General features: G+C 35.8%; 1 protein-coding gene across 1 annotated transcript in view; it reads right to left on the bottom strand.

Annotated features, from left to right (window-relative positions):
* RNGTT (RNA guanylyltransferase and 5'-phosphatase) overlaps window positions 1–26,953 on the bottom strand; it is a 320,988-nt gene that overhangs the window by 128,954 nt on the left and 165,081 nt on the right. The window contains exon 13 of the mRNA XM_006155307.3: window positions 7,904–8,004. Coding sequence (XP_006155369.1) covers window positions 7,904–8,004 — 101 coding nt within the window. The remainder of the gene's footprint in view (window positions 1–7,903; window positions 8,005–26,953) is intronic.

The following is a 26,953-nucleotide window of genomic DNA, read 5'->3' as shown; positions in this document are numbered from 1 at the left end:
CTAACTAACTCCTCAGGGCTCCCTCCAGTCCAAAAATCTTAATAATCCATCATCATTCCTTTGCGCCCCCAGCCTTCTGCATGGCAGATGCTTCCTACAGTGCTTGCTTCCTCTGCAAGTCTTTTGCCTTTTCAGTTCTTTAGTAACTGATAACAGCTCTTCATATAAAATTCATTCTGCTAAAATAATTACTATGGTTTCTATTTTTTACTAGACCCAAACTGATATACACAACTATGCATGAATGTAAAATCAAACAAGTTGGATGCTAGCTATAAGAAGTCTCAAAGCTCTAAGAAAATCTGTATCTTGGGACCAGCAGATGGCGTAATGGCTATGTAGCTGGACTTCCATGTAGTCAATGGTGGTTCGAATCCCAGACCCGGTGGCTTAAAATCACGCTAGTGCGTGTGTATGCGTGTCCAAGATGTCAAGAGGAGAATGGAGGAGAAGGGATTGTGGCATGGCCATCCCCCTGAGGGGTGATTTCTCGCTTTCTGTCTCTTTCTGTCTTTCTGGTGAGCTCATGTGCCCTATAGCAAAAACCTCTCCAAAAAAAAAGAAAAAGAAAAAGAAAGAAAATCTGTATCTCAAAACACTAAACTGAGTTATAAATTATTAGAAATTTTTGGGATGCTCTTTTGAATGCATGGGGATTGTGGCATGGCCATCCCCCTGAGGGGTGATTTCTCGCTTTCTGTCTCTTTCTGTCTTTCTGGTGAGCTCATGTGCCCTATAGCAAAAACCTCTCCAAAAAAAAAGAAAAAGAAAAAGAAAGAAAATCTGTATCTCAAAACACTAAACTGAGTTATAAATTATTAGAAATTTTTGGGATGCTATTTTGAATGCATGTGAAAACAACACAGTAACACATATGTGCAATTATATTTTTTAAAAAGACTGTTAAAGTGAAAGATACTAAGTATTTCCAGTTTTTCACTATTATAAATGATATGTCAATACAATTCTAATGCATATACTTTTTGTACTTTTGCTTGTATATACATTTCACCTTCTATCGGTATACCTTGAGTGCCTGCTCTACAAGACATCATACTAAGTACTAGAAACACAACTATATAGACAACAAGATCTCTCCTGCCACAAAAGTCGGAGCATATTTTCTCAAGATACATATTATCTTACTGCCCACTAAAAGAGCTGTACAGGGCCAACCAGTGGAATGGTGGTTAAAGCGGCTGGATGCCACATGGCCAACTTGGCAGTTCAAGTCCTGAATCCAGCGGCTTGAAAAACACACCGGAGCGTGTGTATGCATGCCCTAGAGAGAGGAGAATGGAGGAGAACGGACTTTAGTGTAGCTGCACTTTAGTGTAGCCCTTTTTCCTCCACCCACCCCGCCAGCACATGTGCCCCATAATAAAAACTTAAAAAAAAGAGTTGTACAAATGTGCATCTCTATCAAACAATTTAGAAGAATGCTTACTTGCTCATACTCTAGTCAAAGGGGACATTGTTGATCACTTCAATGTGACCAGTAAGAAAATAAATTTCACTGCTGGTTTACAATGTATTTTCATTTTATTAAAAGGAGGAAAACAACTTATTTTCATAGCAAAGTGGGGCTTCTTCATTTGGAGCACTTTCTTCCACCTAGTTCATAATACAGGGTCTGTTTTTAACCAGGACTTAACTATATGTTGTGCGGAGGTTAAATTAATCAAAATAAAAAAGTAAGCATTTATGGAGTGTTGTGCTGAATTTACAGGCCTCATTTATTTAATCCCCATAAAACCTCAGAAAGCAGTCTTATTTTTGTATTTTAGCCTACTAGCTTGTTAAAGTCTATAAGGGCAGAACCCATATTTACTTTGTTCAGACATGCAATTAAATATTGACTATAAATAAATCTTCACAACAGTCTATAACATAAGTACTATTCTTGTGAATATTTTACAGATGACGAATTTTAGACAGATAAAATAACAAGACAACAGAATTAAGTAGAACTGAAATGTGGATCTAGTCAGTCTTGGTCAATAACTCACATTCTTAACTGCTATATGATTGCCAACATTACTTTAAGAAAGTTGCTATGAAAAAAAAAAAACTCCACAGAGTTATGGGAATTTGTTGTGTGTTTGCTCTCCAGGTGATTAACAGTTTATGATTAATTACACAAACAAGTTAAAGGCATATGCATTTTTAAAGAGAAAAACTGTTGTAACAGAGACTGAAACCAAACAGGGAATTATGCACATAGAAAGTTTGACTTAGGGAACCAGCAGTTAGCGTAATGGCTATGTCGCTGGACTCCCACGTAGTCGACCGTGGTTCGTGTCCCGGACCCGGTGGCTTAAAACTCACGCCGGGCGCGTGTGCGTGCGTGCCCAAGATCCCGAGAGGAGAATGGAGGAGAAGGGATTGCGGCGTGACCATCCCCCCTGGGGGGTGATTTCTTGCTTTCTGTCTCTATGTCTCTCTCTGTCTGTCTGGCGAGCGCACGCGCCCTACAGTGAAAATCTCTCCAAAAAAAAAAAAAAAAAGAAAGTTTGACTTAATGGTGTAGTAAGTAACAGGAAGAACTGTTAGGAGCAGCAAGAAGGGAATATGAACTTTTAAATCTATATTAATTAAAACAAAATAATAGCTAACATTTAAATGCTTACCATGTGCCAGGTTCTTTTCTAATATTTCATATACATTAGCTCATTTAACCCTCATAAAAGTTTTTTGAGACTAATTCTTATACTGATGAAGAACCTGAGGCACAGAAAAAAATAATGTACTCAAAGTCACACAGCTGATAAAGAGATCAAGCAGTCTAGTTTTAGAAACTGCATTCTAACTACTATGCTATATAAATATTAGATTTATATGGCTCAGAATAAGTCACTGACATGATGCTCAATAGGCTGTAATTTCTAGAGTACAGACTATCTTTGTAATTCCACCTTCTAAGAATGACCATGGTTTCAACTGCAGATTAATTAATAGAAAGCCACAGTATTTTTGAAACAATGAATAGCTCTTGGGTGAAAAAAAATTATATTATACATCTATAAAATATACCACAATATAAACTGCTAAGACATGCAAAAGTCATTTTAGGTAATGGTAAATCAATGCTAATATACCTCAAATTTTCAGAAATTATATAAGGAGTGATAGAAACAAATTTGAAATTTTAATTGCCATCAACACAGCATTCAATAGAATAGATTTTTCTATCTGCATTACATTTCAAACTAAAAGAAATCTGTATTATTACTTTAGCAGCTGAGTAAAATTCAAACCCATATGAAGAAAGACTGAGACTCATTCCAAAAAAAAAAAAAAATCACTAGGGCCAGCAGGTAGCATTGTGGTTAAGGCATTGGACTCCCATGAGGCTGACCACAGTTCAAGTCAGGGACCCAGCAACTTGAAACTCATGCCAGCAATGTATGCATGTAAGCCCCAAATCTCAAGTGGATAATGGAGGAGAAGGGATTATGGTGTGGCCATTCTCCCTAGGGGGTAATTTTTTGCTTTCTGTCTCTCTCTTTCATTCTGTCTCTCCAGCAAGCATACACACCCTACAGCAAAAATCTCTAAAAAAAAAAAAAAAAATTCACTGCAGACATTTTCAAAGATTGGTATTCACATTATACCTTTCAAAACATTCCATTCCATTTCAAGCTTTGTAGAAATATTTTTAAGTGTAATCAAGAAAAGAAGTGAGTTTATCTCCTGACATTTTAATATCTTAGCTCCACTCTGCTGGTACATGCTATGATTCTTATAAATTTAGACATAACTACTCTTCTCTTTTCAAGGTATGTAAGTTATAATGCTTTCTAACATACTGAGCTGCTCTTAAGCATTATGTATAAACTCATTTATTTAATAAAAACTGCGATAGTGCACAATATTCTTTACATGAAAAAGCTATTACTCTGATTAACTGAATAATACATGTTTCATGAAATAGTTTTCAATTATGTTTCATATTAAAAAACCATTTTTAAAAACGGACACTCATGTTACATAAATAATATATAAATAATATACTGACACTGATGTAACTTGCATGTTCCTATTCCAAAATCACCTTAAACTGTAACATTGTGATGTCTTTTAAAGATACAATCAAAATTCAATTTTTTAAAAAAGACATAAATTGAACAAATGTATAAAGTCAAAATAGATTTAAAACATATAAAGACAAAAGAAAAACCAAGATGACAAACTACTAAACCAAATTACATTTTGCTATATTTAGAAGAAGTTTAATATGACTATTTGCTACTTAGAGAAATGTGCATTCTACCTTTGGCCTCATACAGATTTTATTGATGCTACAAATCATGATCTCTAAAAGGTAAAAATAATCTTTTAAAACTCATAAGACAATCAAGAAAAACACACAAATGATTATATTTCTTAACCAAATATTATAAATACAGGATCAGGAAAAGTAAAAGATTTAGTAGTAAGGCAATTTAAAACATTTACTTCATCCTGAAGTCTTACTTTCAAGAGAATCATTTTCACCTGTGTATTTATAAAACAGGAAAAAAGGTGGCCCAGGCTTCAGAATTAGAATTCCTCAGCCACTATTGTTTTAAAAGTGGGGTTGTCCTTTATAAAGCACTTCCAAAAGAATATATAAAGCCTACAACCAGCTTGTATTATTGAGGTATTGGTCCCATAGTGAACTGGCAACCCAGAATATCTAACTCTAGACACCATGATTAAAAACAATAACTTTAGATTTACTATGTATCAATATTTATCCAACATTTAGAAGAACGAAATATTTTTGGAAACTGATAAAAAAAAAATCACTCACACATGTGTGTATTTCATCCATTCTTATAAATAGTCTAAAAGTATCTATTCTTGTATTAAAGTCAGACCAATACAGAGCTAAATGCCTTTTTGGGGACTCCAGATAACTGCCCTAACAATATTTTGTCATTAAGTTCCAATGGCAAATTAATTCACAAACATTTAAGGATGTAAAATAGTCTCTCTCTTTTTTTTTTAAATTAAAATCCACTTACCTTGTTAAACTCCATTTTACTTAGGACATACCCTATTTCACAATATCCTTTCTTTGATACAGAGTCTCTTAAAAGATTAGTTTTAATGTTATAGATTCTGTACAGCTATAACTGTTAACATATTATCTATTCTATTAGCTACCAAAAAAAATCTGTTTTACCGTTCTCAAGTAAAAAGAATCTCAGAACAAGTACTGGTAAACTTAAATCTCTTTGCTAGCATTATCTTATTTACTTTCTTTTTACAATCTCCTTGTTGTGATTCGTATTTTATCAAAATTCATTTACTTAGATAACTTGCATTAAAAATTTATGGGATACAACTTCCTTATAAAACTCTATCTATCTGTCTGTCTATCTGTCTATCTATCTATCTATATATATATGACAATGATGTGGCAGTTAAGGCAGCTGAATCCTATATGGCCTACCACATGGTTCCTGTCCCAGACCTGGCAGCTTGAGAAACGTGCTAGGTACTTGTGTGTATGTTCCCAAAATCCTAAGAGGAGGATGGACTACAGCATGGCCATGCCCCCTGAGGGCATCCTTCTCACTTTCCCTTTCTCTCCTTCTCTCCCTGGCAAATACACATACATGCTCTGTAACCAAAACAAAAAAGTTTCCCAATAAAGTATGGATAAATATTTCGATATGCAATACTAACATGGAGTTACTTTCCTTCAAAGTAAAAAAAAAAATGTATATATTTATCTATAACAGCAAAACAGCTTTTCAAAAAGTTCATGGAAAATTCATATTATAAAAAAATTCATGTATTGATTTCGAAAACGTTTTAGGTTAAAATAAACTTATACTTTATGTATATTCTTCCATGAAATTTTTGAAGCCCCCTCATATATATCTTACATTTATGATTCATTTCACAGGATTATTTTTAAATAAAATCTCTTTTTACTTTTATAATTTAACAACTCATTATTTCATATTATTAATGCTTACATTCTTTTAAAATAGGGTTTTAAAGCTAAAATTAGCAGAGCTTAAAGGATGCCACAAAATGTTAGCTTTTAAAAGTCAAAAAAGTAATCTGTGAAAATGAGATAGATATGTATATATGTAACAAGTATATTATAAAATATTTTCTTTTCTGCAAGTATTATAAGGTATATATAAAAGTTTTATACAAATATTATTTCATGTAAAAACTGTGGAAGAACAAAAGTGTACACTTACCCTTCTCCTCCCATTCTTGTTATCTTGAGGCGAAAATCCACAGAATTCAGACTGGGAGGCTTCCATTTCAAGATATCATCACAACGACCAGGTTTATATTTCTAAAGGGAATTAAAATTATGATAATAGTTAGTAAGAACCTAAAGTGTTCAACATTCAATTTATTAAACATAATATGACTTCTTTTTGGGGGGCTTTAGGGTGCTTGCACTTGCTAAAGACAAAAAGTGACACAGAAACACCAAGAGGGAAAGTGGGAAGACCACTTCACAATCCCTTCTCCTCCCAGGATCTTGGGCATGCATGAACATGTGTACAGTGTGAGTTTCAAGCCACCAGGTCCAGTACTCAGATCGTGGTCAGCCATGTGAGAGTCCACCAATGTAACTGCTACACCATCTGCTGGTCCCATATTTTTTATAAAGAAAAATTATTACTTCTTTTCTGAACATAACTTTTGTTATCTTCAACCAACAAATGAGCCTAGCTATCTACTGTCTTATTAATGGCCTTTCTCCTTTTCCTACCAAAAACATACAAATCCTTGTTTGTTAAAGTCCAGAAAAAGAATAAAACCCAATTATTCTACCCAATCTTTTTATGAATGAAAAAAAGAAACTTGGTAATTTTGTTTAAAAACTGTTTTTTCTGGGCTAGCAGGTGGTATGGAGGTTAAGGGGTTGTATCCCACAAGGCCAAACTGAGAGGTTCAAGTCTCAAATCTGGTGACTTGAAAATTATGACTGCCACAAGTGCACATGTGCTGAGTCCTGAGAAGAGAATGGAAGAGAAGGGACTGCAGTGTGGTATTCTCCTCATGGGGGTGATGTCTTACTTTCTCTTTCTCTCTCTCTGACAAGTGCACGTGCCCTAGTGAACTATAAAAACGGAAGTATTTTTTTCTTGTTTACCTTTATTGAGTGGTAATTCACAATGAAGAAAATTAACAGACAAATTCAGTCATGTGCCACCACTGAAATCATAATATGGAACATTTCAAAGATTCGAAAAGTTTCTTTCTAATATTTGCAATCCATTCTGTCTCCTCACTCTCTGTCAACAGTAATCTGCTTTCTTTAGCTACCATTATATTTTTTCTAGAACATATAAGAAATAGCTAACATAAGGTTTTTGAGATCAATCTTCCCTGGTACACCTATTAGTAGTTCCCTTTTATTACTTAGTAGGATTCTACTGTTGTGTATAATATTTATCTATAACAGCAAAACAGCTTTTCAAAAAGTTCATGGAAAATTCATATTATAAAAAAATTCATGTATTGATTTCGAAAACGTTTTAGGTTAAAATAAACTTATACTTTATGTATATTCTTCCATGAAATGTTTGAAGCCCCCTCATATATATCTTACATTTATGATTCATTTCACAGGATTATTTTTAAATAAAATCTCTTTTTACTTTTATAATTTAACAACTCATTATTTCATATTATTAATGCTTACATTCTTTTAAAATAGGGTTTTAAAGCTAAAATTAGCAGAGCTTAAAGGATGCCACAAAATGTTAGCTTTTAAAAGTCAAAAAAGTAATCTGTGAAAATGAGATAGATATGTATATATGTAACAAGTATATTATAAAATATTTTCTTTTCTGCAAGTATTATAAGGTATATATAAAAGTTTTATACAAATATTATTTCATGTAAAAACTGTGGAAGAACAAAAGTGTACACTTACCCTTCTCCTCCCATTCTTGTTATCTTGAGGCGAAAATCCACAGAATTCAGACTGGGAGGCTTCCATTTCAAGATATCATCACAACGACCAGGTTTATATTTCTAAAGGGAATTAAAATTATGATAATAGTTAGTAAGAACCTAAAGTGTTCAACATTCAATTTATTAAACATAATATGACTTCTTTTTGGGGGGCTTTAGGGTGCTTGCACTTGCTAAAGACAAAAAGTGACACAGAAACACCAAGAGGGAAAGTGGGAAGACCACTTCACAATCCCTTCTCCTCCCAGGATCTTGGGCATGCATGAACATGTGTACAGTGTGAGTTTCAAGCCACCAGGTCCAGTACTCAGATCGTGGTCAGCCATGTGAGAGTCCACCAATGTAACTGCTACACCATCTGCTGGTCCCATATTTTTTATAAAGAAAAATTATTACTTCTTTTCTGAACATAACTTTTGTTATCTTCAACCAACAAATGAGCCTAGCTATCTACTGTCTTATTAATGGCCTTTCTCCTTTTCCTACCAAAAACATACAAATCCTTGTTTGTTAAAGTCCAGAAAAAGAATAAAACCCAATTATTCTACCCAATCTTTTTATGAATGAAAAAAAGAAACTTGGTAATTTTGTTTAAAAACTGTTTTTTCTGGGCTAGCAGGTGGTATGGAGGTTAAGGGGTTGGATCCCACAAGGCCAAACTGAGAGGTTCAAGTCTCAAATCTGGTGACTTGAAAATTATGACTGCCACAAGTGCACATGTGCTGAGTCCTGAGAAGAGAATGGAAGAGAAGGGACTGCAGTGTGGTATTCTCCTCATGGGGGTGATGTCTTACTTTCTCTTTCTCTCTCTCTGACAAGTGCACGTGCCCTAGTGAACTATAAAAACGGAAGTATTTTTTTCTTGTTTACCTTTATTGAGTGGTAATTCACAATGAAGAAAATTAACAAATTCAGTCATGTGCCACCACTGAAATCATAATATGGAACATTTCAAAGATTCGAAAAGTTTCTTTCTAATATTTGCAATCCATTCTGTCTCCTCACTCTCTGTCAACAGTAATCTGCTTTCTTTAGCTACCATTATATTTTTTCTAGAACATATAAGAAATAGCTAACATAAGGTTTTTGAGATCAATCTTCCCTGGTACACCTATTAGTAGTTCCCTTTTATTACTTAGTAGGATTCTACTGTTGTGTATATTCTATTGATGTGCATATACCACATTCTACTGATCATGTAGAATCAATCACATTATCACTTATGCATTTCCAAGTTGATGGATAACTTGGGTTGCTTACAGGTTTTGGCTGTCTTGAGTGATGGTTCCTGAATATCTGTGTGAACATGTTTTCATAACTGGTGGGTAAACAACACCTAGTGAAGCAAGAATCCATGTGCATCTGAGGTAGATCCAGCCCTGTTCCTTGAACTGCAAAAGCCTTTGCTCTAAACCTCATCTTCCAGCCCAATACCTAATGAAGCAAGCTTCCAAACATTGATTGTCTAGACAGGACTAAGTGCATAGCAGCAAAACATCTGAATACTTTTAGGGTCATAAAAAACCTCAACACCAACTGAACTAACTGTTACAGAAAGGGAGAAACTCATCTTGATCAATCTGAATTCAAATCTTTCTGTGGATACCACATTGCAAAACACAGTAGTAGAGGAGAAACTGGCAAAGAAGTATCTCACAGTAAAGTGAAGCATATGAGCTTACAGTTGCAGAAATCTTCAATAAATTAGCCAAACGTGACTATACCACCAGAGAATATACAGAGCTGTAGGAAGTGTGGCTCATCTACTCCCACACACCTCTGAACTCTTGGTTGAATCCCTGCATCTCAGCCCAGGTGCACCTATCCTTCCGAAACTGGAAAGACTTTTCAATATCCAGCTCCATCAACAGAAGTGCAGGTTGCTTGGTGAGGATCAGGGAAACATCTGCAGAGATATTGCAGGTCGTCACTTCCCACATACCTCTAACACTCACAATTAACTCAAAGAAAGTAGGAAGAAACATTTAATCTATCAGATGACCAGAAACAACCACAGAGGCACAAGAAATATGAGAAACCAAGGAAATATCTTTCCCCCAAGGGAAAAGAACCGTCTTTCATCATCCACAGACAGTGGAAGTGATAGAAATGTCAGGTAAAGAATTTTAAATATTCATACTGACAAAGCTAACAGAGAAGCAAGAGAAGAGAGAAAACAAATTCCAGAAGATACAGAAGAAAAGAGGTAAGTTCCAGGAGGTGAGGAAGTTCTTGCATGATTGAAAAGAGAAAATACACACCATAAAAAAAGAAAATACACACCATAAAACAGTTAGAGATGAAGGTTACAAAACAAAAAGTCAAAGCCTCTTGAAAGTATTAAAAGCAGATTAGATTATGCAGGAGATCGAATCTCAGATGTAGAAGATAGAACCTCTGACCTAGAAAAATTCACCAAAAAGACTGAGAAAAGAAACCCAGAAAATGAGAATAACATATGAGTAATACTAGCTACCATTAGACATGCAAATATCCGGATAATAGGTATCCCAGAAGGTGAAGAAACTAATAAGAGTATTGATAATCTATTCCATGAAATCCTCGAAGGAAACTTTCCAAACCTAGACAGGCATTCAAATATCCAGACACGAGAAATACAAAGGACTCCACATAGAATCAACCCAAGAAGCTCTCCTCCAAGGCACATCCTAACAAGATTGACCAAAACCACAGACAGAAACAGGATAAATTGGCGAGAGAGAAATGTCAAGTTACTTTCAAAGGATATCCCATCAGGCTAACATGGGTCCTCTCATCAGAAACAATGAAGGATGAACAATAGTAACTCAAGTGATTTTGCAACACGAATTAAATATAAACAGAAACACATATAAAAGAAAGGCACAGGATATACTAAAGGAGAGGCAAGTATGCTAATTCAGTGAAGGAAACAGAGAACAGGATATTATGAGAAAGATATTTAAGAAGGAAAAACTACTAAGTATACTCATCAAAGTTTTTTTAATATGGAAGCCATATTGCATTCTAAAATATTTTTATAAATTTGAGAAAAACTGCAAAATCTCTAGTCACAGGATCACTTATTAGGTTGTTGAGAAAGTCATGACGTGTTGTGCTATGCAAAAATGCATCGTAACTTTTCCAAAAGCCCAGTATTTCAAAGAGAAGTTCATACGATGACAACTTAAATTTTGCTTGGAAAGACAAAACACTGAAATTGATAGGAAACCCCTTCTACCTGTAGAACTTGTAAGATATCCATCCCCAGTCTTGTATTTTAACAATACACATTTTTCATTTTTAGAGGTTTTAGCTATAGGGTACGTGCGCTCGCCAGACAGAGACAGAGAGACAGAAAGCGAGAAATCACCCCCCAGGGGGGATGGCCACGCCGCAATCTCTTCTCCATTCTCCTCTCAGGATCTTGGGCCCACATGCACACACGCCCGGCCTGAGTTTTAACCCACCGGGTCAGGGCACGAACCATGGTTGACTACGTGGGAATCCAGCAACATAGCCATTACGCTAACTGCTGGTCCCCAACAAATAAATATTTATTTCAATAAAAATTTTTACATCTGTATTTGTCCTGAGTGATTAATTTAGGTAACAGATATACTTCAGGATGATCACAAATAAATATGTTTAGACTTGTTTTGTATTTTTCAGAAGTATTGAAACAGTAAAATGTTCCAGTTGTCAACCCATTAATGAACAGATTCTGATGAAATTTAATTTAATTGTTTTCCTAACAGAGTATATTTGAGGGGCAGGCAGATGGTGTGGTAATTAAAGGCACTGCATTCCCACATGGCTGACCGTAGTTTGAGTCTTGGACCTGGTGGCTTGCTTTCTCACTTTCCCTCTCTCTCTCTCTGTATCAGTCTGGTCAAATTTAAATAATATTAATAATAACAACAACAACAACAACAAATGGAATTAAATAAATAATTATCTAGGGAGGAAAACATACATTTGAAAGAAATATCATAGACCTCTTGGGACCAGCAGTTAGCGTAATGGCTATGTCACTGGACTCCCATGTAGTCGACCGCGGTTCAAGTCCTGGACCCGACGGCTTAAACTCATGCCAGGCGTGAGTGCGTGCATGCCCAAGATCCCGAGAGGAGAATGGAGGAGAAGGGATTGCAGCGTGGCCATTCCCCCTGGGGGGTGATTTCTTGCTGTCTCTCTGTCTCTCTCTGTCTTTCTGGTGAGCACACATGCCCTATAGCAAAAACCTCTCCAAAAAAAAAGAACTATCATAGACCTCTTAATAAGAGTTATTCACTATAGAAGGGAGGGATCAAAAAGAATAAGGGTCAAAAAGAATGTCAGTGAGAGAGAATGGACTAAAAAAGGAATAGTGAGCCTATGTAGTTATGCCCATCCCAACCACTCCATTCACAACTTCTATCAAAGAAAATTTCATTCTTACAGACAAATCATTTATTTCCATTACTTATTTATTTATTTATATAAGTATCTATGAGTAAGAGATCACTTAGAAATCAACATCAATTTAAGCTATTTCATTTTAGGAAAGTTTAAAATTATACAGTTTTAAAATATCTTGTAACAGGTACAAGATATTAGTGACAAATTTTAAAAGATGTTTTAAGTATTGTTTTATTTTATAATAACTATTAACTATCTAACTTACATAATCCTCTCTGGAAATCAACACTCAATTGTGTCAATTGAGAAAACAATATATACTAACTCTTCTCGGGCTTTTTAAAGAATTTTTTTTTTTTAATTTAGCTTTGTTTATTTAATTTATTAGGCCAGCAAGAGAGAGAAAGAAAGTGAGAAAGCAAGCCGCCAGTCCAGGACTCGAACTGTGGTCAGCCATGTGGGAGTCTTACACCTTTAACCAACATATCACCTGCCGGCCCCTAACTCTTTTGTTTTTACAGAGCAACAATTCAGAAATTTAAAAGGCACTCCTTATCGCACTGTACCTCAAATTACTTATATTAATTTGAAATACTAGACTGTACTACCAGGAATTTCAAAGTACCTTTATAAAAATTAATAAAACACTTGCTAAAAAATTTTAGAAAATAGTATTTTTAAAATATATAGTTTCGAATTATTGAATGTAGAGTCAGCAATGACATAGATTCCATGAGTAAAATGAACTGAAATACCTATTAGAAAGTAAAGCTAACTTCAGCAAAAAGCATATCAATTTCATGCCTATAAAACATACAGTAAAATTCTCAATAAATACTTCATAAAAAATAGAAATAATAAAAAGTACAAAAAATTAAGACTATAGAATTTTTAAATATATAAAATATTTGTCTCAGGTATATTTAAATTCATTTTTAATAGAGTTTTTTTAATTATGAGATAAGGAAAATTGGCAATATTCAATAATCAAATAATTCAAAATTCAATAATCAATCATTTTTAATAATTCCTTAAAATAAGGGCAAAATATTATAAAATACAGAGACTGAACCCTTTCAAAAGTAAATATTAATGATTTATCAAACTTGAAATATAGAATCTTGCTGAATTATAAACAAGGATACAAAAACATCCTTTCAAGCTACATGTTCTAATGTATAATTAAGGAGTAAGGCATTTTAATTTCGCTAAATTTATCAGCATGTATCTAGATTAAAATAAATATTAAAGCTATATTTAACTGATAGAGAAATCTTAGTTCTACAGAAATAAATTTGAGTTTACCAAGTGAGCTGTCAAAAGCAAAAACTATCTGAAAGCAATAACCAATATAACCAAGACATCTATCACCATCTTACAGGGGGAAAAAAAGTGCAATGAATTTAAATGTCAGGCAACAAAGATGTTTAAGAAATTGTTTATCAAATGAGAACAGAACAAAATAGCCATGAGTTTCCAAAACTAAAGTAGAAAGAAGACTAACTGGAGAAATAAGTGATACAACACTTGTTGTGCAAGGCAATGGTTCTCACTAGAGGGGATTTTGCCCCACAGGATGTTTGGCAATGCCCAGAGACATTTTTGGTTGAACATTGGGAGAGTAGGAGGTGCTACTGCCATCTAGTGGTAGATCTCGGAAAGCTACTAAACATTCTATAACACACAAAGAACTGTCTAGCCCAAAATATCAACTATGCCAAGGTTGAAAAATTCTGATGTATGAGAAGCTACAAGCAAATGACAAAGGGGGCAAGATAGTTAGTTCCTCTTTGTATCTAACTCAATGATTTTACCCAAGTTCAAACAAAGTATAGGTTTTATCTGCTTTGTAAAAATGTCATAAGCATATTGCGTGTCTAAAACAGATCTGTACAGAGATATCTAAAATGTAAGTAGTCATGCTATCAGAATAATATTGAGTCATTGCAAAGTCCTGATGTATTTTATGTCTTTCTATGAAAATGATCAAATATTATATCCAAACCCTACACTTAAACCTGAGACATAACAGCTTCTTCACAAGGATCACACTTGAAGCTAAAAAAATTGCTGTCCTCACTAAAGGATCACACTTGAAGCTAAAAAAATTGCTATTCTCACTATAATATTAGTTTTATTATTTGTTGTTGTTCAATCATTTAATTAAAAAAGAAACCAGAAGAAATTATAGATGCTACCTAAGAACAAAGGGATCAATTTTAAACAACATACATTCTTCAAGCATCTATTTTCCACCTTCTCTTAAATGTTACTTACTATACATAATTCACTCCTCTAAGACTCCAAATACATCCACAATGAACCTTACTCCCAGATCTTCATCTTCAGTTCTAATTTTTCTTCCCAAAGAGATCTAGACCTCATTTTCAAGCACAGGTCTCCTCATGGCAGCCTAAAGGTTCAAACTGAAAACTGAATCATTATATTCTAAAACAAGAAAGCAGTTCCTCCTCATTCTGATCAACATGAAGCTTCTAGCAAGCCAAGTTAAAAACTTCTACATTATGTTTTTGTTTTTTGTTTGTTCTTTTTTTTTTTTTTTGAGAGATTTTCACTGTAGGGCACGTGCGCTCGCCAGACAGACAGAGAGAGACGTAGAGACAGAAAGCGAGAAATCACCCCCCAGGGGGGATGGTCACGCCGCAATCCCTTCTCCTCCATTCTCCTCTCGGGATCTTGGGCACACACGCACACGCGCCCGGCGTGAGTTTTAAGCCACCGGGTCCGGGACACGAACTGCGGTCGACTACGTGTGAGTCCAGCGACATAGCCATTACACTAACTGCTGGTTCCCTCTACATTATCTTTTGATGCCATCTCCATCGCTTCCATATTCCATCAAAGTTATCTCCATTACTTTTAGCCCAGGCTATCATGATAACCTATGATATTCCTATTATCAACACACCTCATCAGATATAACTGACCCCGAATACATCTGGTTAGAGGACGTATGACTAGAATACAAGCTTCTGAACAGCCTATTTACCAAAGATTCTCCCCCTGAACCTGCATATCTTCCTTTATTTATCCTAATTTTATCCCCTACTATGCCCTTTACACACAGTAAGGAAGACACTAACAATTTCTCATGGCCAGTAGTTATTGAGTTTTTCTTTCCACCAGTCACTGGTTTGAGTGCTTAGTTTTTTGGTTTTTTTTTTTAATTGCCAAGGATACACACACTCACCAGAGAGAGAACCACCTCCCATATAGGACATGGTCATGCCAAAAGGAAATGCAAATCAAAACCTCAATAAATAGTATTTCGTACCTATTAGGATGGCTATTATCAGTATTTCCTTCAAAAAAAAAAATATTGAACCATATGATCAAGAATCTCATTTCTGGGTATATATCTTAAGATACTGACAAGAACTAAGAGATATCTACACTCCCATGTCCACTACAGCATTATTCAAAATAGTCAAGCTGGGACCAGCAGATGGCATAACAGTTGTGTTGCTGGACTCCGACGTAGTCGACCAAGGCTCGAGGACTCAGCTTCAAACTCACGCCAAGTGTATGTGCATGCATACCCAAAATCCCGAGACGAGAATGGAGGAGAAGGCATTGCAGTGTGGCCATACCCCTGGGGGGTGATTTCTCTCTGTCTCTCTGGTGAGCACATGTGCTTTATAGCAAAAATCTCTGTTAAAAAAAAAAAGCCAAGCTATAGAAACAATCTATATGATTTTTGATAGATGAATGAATAAAGAAAATGTGCAACGGCCATGGCATAATGACATTTCAGTCAAAAACTGGCACATATACATCAGTGGTCCCATAAAATTATAATGGAGATTTTGGGGCCAGCAGATGGCATAGCAGTTACATTGCTGGACTCCCACGTGACTGAGTGTGGTTCAAGTCCTGGAATCAGTAGCTTGAAAATAATGCCAGGAGCACGTGCATGTGTTCCCAAAATCCCAGGAGGAGAATGGAAGAAAAAGGATTGTAGCATGGCCATCACCCCTGGTGGGGGGGATGGTTTCTCACTTTTCTTCTTACTCTCTGTATGTGTCTCTCTCTCCTCATCCAGCACATGCTCCCTAAGGCAAAAACCTCTTTAAAAAATTTAAAAGATTATAATGGGGATTTAAAAACTCGTATCATCAGGGCCAGACAGACCCTCCCACCTGGCAACCACGGCTCAAATCCCTAGCCTGATCAGCCTATAACATACTGAATACACTGCAAATGCCCAAGATTCAAAAGGCTGGAGGAGACTGGAAGGAGGGAATCATGGTGTGATCAAACCCCCTGGAGGCTGCTGCTTTCTCCCTCCCTCTTGTACACACGCTGTTCCGAATTAAGTAACAAACCTTCCTGTAAAACAGTATGCTCGATTACACTAGCAGCACCCTCATATATTTGGTGCTTACCATATCTCCTTACTGCGCCATTTTCTCTTGTGCTTGATTTAATTTTGTGTCATTTTGTTCATCTTATCCCTTCAAATGGGACAAGATGTAGTTTAGGCTAATGTGTGAGCTTATTTCCTAGTTTTAAAGAAGTTTAAATAGGGAAAAAAAAAAGACAAAGAGGAGACAAAAGAATTGTAATGAAATGGAGTAATTTAGCTGAAAATGAAGTTTGGAGTGCTATGACACATGTAATAGAAAATATAACATGATCAACGGATCAGGAGAAGCTTCCCAGAAGACATAAAATTTAAGCTGGGAATTACAAAGGCAAAAAGAATGAGAGTAATAAGGTATAAGAAAGTATAGTTAATCTGAGGAACTAAGGTATTCAGTATGTATAAATGTAAGACAGAGGCACTTAATATTCACCCTTTGAGAATCTATTAGTATAAGCACTAAAAATACCACATGGCCTGTATCTTCATGGAACTCATAGTTTAGTAAAAGAAACAGAAATTTTAGAATAACTAAAAATCAATATGATGTTATATGCTTTGGAACCAACAAGAGTGTTGTTGGAACATGGGAGAGTTACACTCACCTGACCAGAGTAGGTTTCTCCAAGGAAGCACATCTAATTTGATAGTAAATGAATGAATGGGAGTAACACAGAAAGGAAACAGTTTAAGGAACTGGCCTACCAGTAGAAAGAGCCATTAAAGTTTTCACTTTACTTTAAAACAAATGGAAAAATCAATTTCCTTATTCTAAATTGACAAAATGTCAATTTTAAATGTCTCTTTCTGGGACAGTCTGTGGCCTGGTGGTTAAGGCAGCTAGATCTCACACGGTTGACTCATAGTTCCAATCCCAGACTCAGCTTGAAAAACACTCCAAGTGCATGTGCATGCAAAATCCCAAAAGGATGAAGAAATGGGGGAGAAAGGACTGCGACATGACCATGCCCCATAAGGAATACTTTCTTACTTTCCTTCTATCTCTGTCTCTCTTCAGCAAATGCACATACCACCTGGCAAAATTTTAAAAACAAAAAATATTTTCTTCCACAATCCAGAATTACTAAAAGCCTAAGAGACAGGAGATCTCAATTACAAGGCCCATTTTGTTTGTTTGTTTGTTTGTTTTGTTTTATATTAGTTTTATTATTTGTTGTTGTTCAATCATTTAATTAAAAAAGAAACCAGAAGAAATTATAGATGCTACCTAAGAACAAAGGGATCAATTTTAAACAACATACATTCTTCAAGCATCTATTTTCCACCTTCTCTTAAATGTTACTTACTATACATAATTCACTCCTCTAAGACTCCAAATACATCCACAATGAACCTTACTCCCAGATCTTCATCTTCAGTTCTAATTTTTCTTCCCAAAGAGATCTAGACCTCATTTTCAAGCACAGGTCTCCTCATGGCAGCCTAAAGTTTCAAACTGAAAACTGAATCATTATATTCTAAAACAAGAAAGCAGTTCCTCCTCATTCTGATCAACATGAAGCTTCTAGCAAGCCAAGTTAAAAACTTCTACATTATGTTTTTGTTTTTTGTTTGTTCTTTTTTTTTTTTTTTTGAGAGATTTTCACTGTAGGGCACGTGCGCTCGCCAGACAGACAGAGAGAGACGTAGAGACAGAAAGCGAGAAATCACCCCCCAGGGGGGATGGTCACGCCGCAATCCCTTCTCCTCCATTCTCCTCTCGGGATCTTGGGCACACACGCACACGCGCCCGGCGTGAGTTTTAAGCCACCGGGTCCGGGACACGAACTGCGGTCGACTACGTGTGAGTCCAGCGACATAGCCATTACACTAACTGCTGGTTCCCTCTACGTTATCTTTTGATGCCATCTCCATCGCTTCCATATTCCATCAAAGTTATCTCCATTACTTTTAGCCCAGGCTATCATGATAACCTATGATATTCCTATTATCAACACACCTCATCAGATATAACTGACCCCGAATACATCTGGTTAGAGGACGTATGACTAGAATACAAGCTTCTGAACAGCCTATTTACCAAAGATTCTCCCCCTGAACCTGCATATCTTCCTTTATTTATCCTAATTTTATCCCCTACTATGCCCTTTACACACAGTAAGGAAGACACTAACAATTTCTCATGGCCAGTAGTTATTGAGTTTTTCTTTCCACCAGTCACTGGTTTGAGTGCTTAGTTTTTTGGTTTTTTTTTTTAATTGCCAAGGATACACACACTCACCAGAGAGAGAACCACCTCCCATATAGGACATGGTCATGCCAAAAGGAAATGCAAATCAAAACCTCAATAAATAGTATTTCGTACCTATTAGGATGGCTATTATCAGTATTTCCTTCAAAAAAAAAATATTGAACCATATGATCAAGAATCTCATTTCTGGGTATATATCTTAAGATACTGACAAGAACTAAGAGATATCTACACTCCCATGTCCACTACAGCATTATTCAAAATAGTCAAGCTGGGACCAGCAGATGGCATAACAGTTGTGTTGCTGGACTCCGACGTAGTCGACCAAGGCTCGAGGACTCAGCTTCAAACTCACGCCAAGTGTATGTGCATGCATACCCAAAATCCCGAGACGAGAATGGAGGAGAAGGCATTGCAGTGTGGCCATACCCCTGGGGGGTGATTTCTCTCTGTCTCTCTGGTGAGCACATGTGCTTTATAGCAAAAATCTCTGTTAAAAAAAAAAGCCAAGCTATAGAAACAATCTATATGATTTTTGATAGATGAATGAATAAAGAAAATGTGCAACGGCCATGGCATAATGACATTTCAGTCAAAAACTGGCACATATACATCAGTGGTCCCATAAAATTATAATGGAGATTTTGGGGCCAGCAGATGGCATAGCAGTTACATTGCTGGACTCCCACGTGACTGAGTGTGGTTCAAGTCCTGGAATCAGTAGCTTGAAAATAATGCCAGGAGCACGTGCATGTGTTCCCAAAATCCCAGGAGGAGAATGGAAGAAAAAGGATTGTAGCATGGCCATCACCCCTGGTGGGGGGGATGGTTTCTCACTTTTCTTCTTACTCTCTGTATGTGTCTCTCTCTCCTCATCCAGCACATGCTCCCTAAGGCAAAAACCTCTTTAAAAAATTTAAAAGATTATAATGGGGATTTAAAAACTCGTATCATCAGGGCCAGACAGACCCTCCCACCTGGCAACCACGGCTCAAATCCCTAGCCTGATCAGCCTATAACATACTGAATACACTGCAAATGCCCAAGATTCAAAAGGCTGGAGGAGACTGGAAGGAGGGAATCATGGTGTGATCAAACCCCCTGGAGGCTGCTGCTTTCTCCCTCCCTCTTGTACACACGCTGTTCCGAATTAAGTAACAAACCTTCCTGTAAAACAGTATGCTCGATTACACTAGCAGCACCCTCATATATTTGGTGCTTACCATATCTCCTTACTGCGCCATTTTCTCTTGTGCTTGATTTAATTTTGTGTCATTTTGTTCATCTTATCCCTTCAAATGGGACAAGATGTAGTTTAGGCTAATGTGTGAGCTTATTTCCTAGTTTTAAAGAAGTTTAAATAGGGAAAAAAAAAAAGACAAAGAGGAGACAAAAGAATTGTAATGAAATGGAGTAATTTAGCTGAAAATGAAGTTTGGAGTGCTATGACACATGTAATAGAAAATATAACATGATCAACGGATCAGGAGAAGCTTCCCAGAAGACATAAAATTTAAGCTGGGAATTACAAAGGCAAAAAGAATGAGAGTAATAAGGTATAAGAAAGTATAGTTAATCTGAGGAACTAAGGTATTCAGTATGTATAAATGTAAGACAGAGGCACTTAATATTCACCCTTTGAGAATCTATTAGTATAAGCACTAAAAATACCACATGGCCTGTATCTTCATGGAACTCATAGTTTAGTAAAAGAAACAGAAATTTTAGAATAACTAAAAATCAATATGATGTTATATGCTTTGGAACCAACAAGAGTGTTGTTGGAACATGGGAGAGTTACACTCACCTGACCAGAGTAGGTTTCTCCAAGGAAGCACATCTAATTTGATAGTAAATGAATGAATGGGAGTAACACAGAAAGGAAACAGTTTAAGGAACTGGCCTACCAGTAGAAAGAGCCATTAAAGTTTTCACTTTACTTTAAAACAAATGGAAAAATCAATTTCCTTATTCTAAATTGACAAAATGTCAATTTTAAATGTCTCTTTCTGGGACAGTCTGTGGCCTGGTGGTTAAGGCAGCTAGATCTCACACGGTTGACTCATAGTTCCAATCCCAGACTCAGCTTGAAAAACACTCCAAGTGCATGTGCATGCAAAATCCCAAAAGGATGAAGAAATGGGGGAGAAAGGACTGCGACATGACCATGCCCCATAAGGAATACTTTCTTACTTTCCTTCTATCTCTGTCTCTCTTCAGCAAATGCACATACCACCTGGCAAAATTTTAAAAACAAAAAATATTTTCTTCCACAATCCAGAATTACTAAAAGCCTAAGAGACAGGAGATCTCAATTACAAGGCCCATTTTGTTTGTTTGTTTGTTTGTTTTGTTTTGTTTAAGAGAGATTTTTCTGGCTATAGGGTGTGTGCACTTGCCAGAGAGACACAAAGAAAGTAAGAAATCACCCCCCCGGGGGGGATGGCCACACCGCAATCCCTTCTCACATGCCCAGCGTGAGTTTAAGCCACTGGGTTCAGACCTTGAATTGGTCAGCTACATGGGAGTCCAGTGATCTAACTATTTCACCATCTGCTGGTCCTAAGATCTATCTTCTTACGATTATTCCAAGATGTTCCTTGGATGCTAAAATCAAAACCCAACAAAACAGACATTAAAAGGGGTCCAATAGATGGCATAATGGTTATGTGGCTGGACTTCCACATAGTCAACTGCTGTCTGAGTCCTAGACCTAGAGACTTAAAATGCCGTGCATGTGTGTGCGTGCCCAAGATCCCAAGAGGAAAATGGAGGAGAGGGGACTGTGTCGTGACCATACCATGGGGCATGACTTCTTGCTTTCTGTGTCTCTGTCTCTGTCACTCTGGTGAGTACATACACCCCATAGCAAAAATCTCTCTAATAATAATTATTATTATTATTATAAATATATATATATATACACACACACACAAACTAAAAAATAATAGTTGGGCAAGTTTTAAAAAGCAAAGTGCGGGACTAGCAGTTAGCATAATGGCTATGTCGCTGAACTCCAATGTAGTCGAATGCAGTTCGAGTCCCAGACCCAGTGGCTTAAACTCATGCCAGGCACGTGTGCGTGCGTGCCCAAGATCATGAGAGGAGAATGGAGCAGAAGGGGTTGCAACGTGGCCATCCCCCCTGGGGGTGATTTCTCGCTTTCTATTTCTCTGTCCCTCTCTATCTTTCTGGCGAATGCAAGCGCTTTATAGCAAAAAAAAAAAAAAAAAAAGGCAAAGTGCAAAAGAATGTGCTACGTTTTTTGAAAAGTGGGGTGGAAATAAGACCATATTAGTAAATTTGTATTTTATTATAAATGCAGAAAGATACTCTGGAAAGATAAATTAAAAACAGCAGAGGGACCAGCAGATGGTGAAATGGTTACATTACTGAACTCCCCTGTAGTTGACCACAGTAAGAGTCCTAGACCCGGCAGCTTAAAACTCAAGCCAGGTACATGTGCATGCATGCCCAAAATCCCAAGAGGAGAATGGAGAAGGGACTGCAGCATGGTCATCCCTCCCAGGGAGGTGATTTCTTGCTTTCTATTTCTCTGACTCCCTGGTGAATGCACATGCCCTATAACAAAAATCCCTCTTTAAAAAAGAAAAATATAAGAGAAAGAATTTGGTCTACATATTTTCTAACACATGTTAAAATTTCTGAACTAAAGTCAGATGATGGCTCAGTGAAAATGCAGTGGACCATATGGAAAGGTCACTGATTCACTGTGTCCTGAGACTTCTCTGTACACACTGACAACATCTCCTGATTAGGATGGCTAGGACTGCAAGAAGGTCACAGAAAAAAGATTCTGCGAGGGTGTTTGTTCCACTCTTTCTTCCTCACAGAAGAAATAAACTTAAAAAAAAAAAAAAAAAAACTGGGACCAGCAGTTGGCATAATGGCTATGTCGCTGGACTCCCATACAGTTGACCACAGTTCAAGTCCTAGGCCTGGTGGTTGAAACTCACACCGGGGATGTATGCGTGCATGCACAAGAACCCGAGAGGAGAATAGAGGAGAAGTGATTGCGGCATGGCCATCCCCCCTGGGGGGGGGGTGATTTCTCGCTTACTGTCTCTCTCTCTGGCGAGCACACACACCCTATAGCAAAAAAATAAAATAAGTGAAAAGTGGGGTGGAAGTAAGATCATATTAGTAAATTTGCATTTTATTATAAATAAAAGTTTATGATATACCATTGCAGGGACCAGCAGATGGTATAATGGTTATGTCACTGGACTCCCACATGGCCAACCATGGTTCAACTCCTGGACCTGGCAGCTTAAACTAATGCTGGGTGCTTGTGTGCGTGTGCCCAAAATCCTGAGAGGAGAATGAAGGAGAAGGGATCACTTAGTGGCCATCTTCTTGGAGGGTAATTTCTCACTTTCTGTCTGTCTGTCTGTCTGTCTGTCTGTCTCTCTCTCTCTCTCTCTCTCTCCCTCCCTCCCTCCCTCCCTCCCTGTGTTTGTGTGTGTGTGTCTCCAGTGAAAATCTCTCCAGCAAAAATCTCTCCTCAAAAAAATTTTTTTCAAAATGCAAATTGTTCTATATATGTGATTTCATTATATGCTGTATGTATGCTTTGAAAAGCTATACTGTACCCACAAAAATGTACGATTATATGTAAACCAGAAATTACACACACACAAATTGAAGGCAAAATGACAAATGTTTGAGGTGACAGATATGTTAGTAACCCTGATTTGATCATTACAATGCATATCTGCAGTGAAATATCATCCCCATAAACATGTACAATTATTACATGTATTAGTAACTTATAATAACTAATAAATGCTAATTTAAGCAAATATAAACTAAAAAAATGCTAATTTAAGCTAAGTCTATTGTTAAAATGATTCAACATTTAATATAAATTATCAGTAAAAAAGACCTACGTATCCCTAATTCATGTGTTTAATATATATCATTTATATAAGAATTGTTATACACTTTATATTCTTACCCTCTAGAAATTCACTGATTCTTTCTTTCACTTTTGTTAAGTCTCTATTTTTATTTACAGGTCCTTTTTTGTTACCATTGTATCACCATTAGAAATTGTTATTAGTTGTATATTAACATCAGTATCTATATATAGCTGAGACTGATTACAAATTATTCACCTGTGGCTGTTTGGCAACGATATTCAACAACAAACAAATAATTTACTTATTAAGAAAATTAAAAAGTATATTCTTTTTATTTTTTATAAAACAAAGCAAGCTAAGAATATTTTTGCCGTGGTCTAAAAGTTGAACAGAGGAAATAAAACTAAAAATAAATAAGTTATATTTTCTTTCTTGGCACCTCACTATTACAATTTCTTGAAATTATTGTATTTTTCAATAAAAAAATAACATATTTTGGGAAAAGAAAGATGACACTTTTTCAGTCTGCCAGGAGACAGAACCCTTCCTCAACTGAAGACCTATCAAAATATGCAAGCAAATGTCATGGAAACAGAAGCTCTCACCATGGTAACATCATCCCTGCTACAGAGGAAAACCACTCTAATTCGTCATGTACTTCAAGACAAGGCATTAGACTAATTCCAATTTTCATTTAACAATCTATCCATAACATTCAATATACCTGACAGTAGTAAAGATTTAATAAAAACATTAATATTTCATGCAATATTAAAATCCAAGTTGACTCCAAAATTTACATGCAAACTGATTAATGCCAGAGAGATAAAATCAGGCTGACCAACCCTAAAAGTAATCAAGATAGTGATGAAAACACTAAAATACAACTAGGTCACTATTGTTTGGGAATAAAAACTCAACATAGAAATAATATTCTCAGTACAACACAATAGAACTGGTAGAGAAAACAAATCGCATTTCTAAAATACAAAAATATTTTCAAAATTTCTATTCTCACTACAATTGTGCAATCCACCATATAAACAAATCCATTAAAAGCATAAAAATTGCCTAGGAACAATATCTCCAGATGGTAAAAGTAAAATTAAAGGTAACTTTTAAATAGCTAAAAATTAATCAGTTATTACCACAAGCAAAAATGTAATAGGTTAAATAGATCATCAAAATCCTCTTGTAGAGACCAGCAGATGGCGTAATGGCTACATCACTGGACTCCCATGTAGTCGACCGCGATTTGAGTCCTGGACTGGCTTAAACTCACATTGGACGCATATGCATGCCTGTCTAAGAGCCCGAAAGGAGAATGGAGGAGAAAGTCAGAAATCATCGGCTTTCTGTCTCTCTGTCTGTCTCTGTCTTTCTGGTGAGCACACGCCCTATACCAAAAACCTCTCCAAATAAAAAAAAATCCTCTTGTAAAAGCTAGTAAACAAGATTTAATTTTACCAACTTTGTAAATTAATGTAAATGATTAAGTGGCTACCAAGCAAAAGATCTACTATCTATAACATAATAAAGTGCCAAATTGCCCTTTAAAATTTCATTTTTTAAAGAATTCTTTATTTATTTTTAATTTGTAAGTGACGAACCACAAAAAGTTTGTAACTCAAAATGGCAATGAAATCAAAGAACTGAAATACAAATGAGTCTGGTAAAAACTAATTTGACTTGTACTATATAGCTTATAACATAGGATGATAAGATGGAAAATTCTACTTGAAAATGATTCTTCCACTTTCACCTTATATAAACTTCCTCCCCACCAAAACCTCTCAAAAAAATAAAAAATAAAAAAAAATGTAACTGTACTTGATAAAATATTTAAATATTTTGAGAAAAGTGGTATATTCTTCAAAATAAACAATAGCTGTTTACTTTTAATATAAACCTGTATTTTTCCTTAGGTTTAAAGTTTAAGTTTTTATCAAACTCGGCATCATTTTCAATCCCATGTGGCCAACTGTGGTTCAAGTCCTGGACCTGGTGGCTTGCTTTCTCAGTTTCTCTCTCTGTCTCTCTCTGGTCAAATTTTTAAAATAATAATAATAAATTAAATTAAATAATTCTTTTTAAAAAGTGATTATTTAAAGAAAGAGTGGACAGAATCTAGAGTAACACTAAAGGATTAGGTTCTAAAAGGGCTGAAAACTTTTCTTGATATATCTTGATTTTGAAATGAAGAAAGATCAGTGATCTTTCAAAAAGGCAACTGACTCAAACATCATTTACTTAGAAGGCAAAGTCCTTTTTTAAAAAAAATATTTACTTAATTTCATTTATTCATTCATTTGTTTTCAATTTGATGAGAGAGAGAGACAGAGAGAGAGAGAGGGAAAGTGAGAAAGCGAGCCACCAGGTCTAGGACTCAAACCATGGTTGACCACGTGGGAGTGTTCCAGCACCCTAAACACCTGCTGGTCCCAGCAAAGCCCTTTTTAGACCATAGTTTATCTAGAAGTAGAATATGTAAAACTAAAAAACCAGGGCTGCTGTGATGTCAGCAGAATGCTTAGCTAGTAACCTATCACAATCACTCCATGTGATCACCTGAGGCTGTTCACAGAAACCTAGAATTTTTAAAATTATTATTTTAAAACTGGTGGACCAGATAATCCTAGAGGTTCCTTTTTTCAGTTCTGATTTTCTGTAATTCTGCAAATGCAATTTAATTTACTTTGTTTAAATCAGAGCTTTCAAGATAATTAATGACTACTCTGTCTTTTAGTCAACATCAGATAGATACTGGTATATTTCTTTATAAATAAAAATACTAAGTTTTATTTTCTTGATGAAACAACTAATTAACTTTGCTTTTCTTTTTTCTTATAAAAACAAGAAGTAAACTATAAGCAATTCTGGTTACATGATTATGTCTCTGAAAATAGAATATTAAATCAAAAGTTAGACCAACTTTCCTCCATTTTGGAAATCTGCCTACAGGTGATTCATCACTTTAATATAGTACCTTTATTACTATTCTTCAATATTTTGGATTCAAAACATTTTATTTTAAGCAGTACTAACAACTTTTATATTTTATTAATTTTAATTCATTCAGCATCATTAGTTTACCAATGAAAAATTAACTCTTGCTAAGGGCTTTTGTTTTGTTTCTTAGATTTTTTTTTT

This window comes from Tupaia chinensis, unplaced genomic scaffold (genome assembly GCF_000334495.1).
Source record: "Tupaia chinensis unplaced genomic scaffold, TupChi_1.0 Scaffold000444_1, whole genome shotgun sequence".
NCBI classification, from domain to species: Eukaryota; Metazoa; Chordata; class Mammalia; order Scandentia; family Tupaiidae; genus Tupaia; species Tupaia belangeri.
The sequence above is the reverse complement of the archived record's forward strand: the minus strand, read 5'-3'. Positions and strand labels throughout refer to the sequence as shown.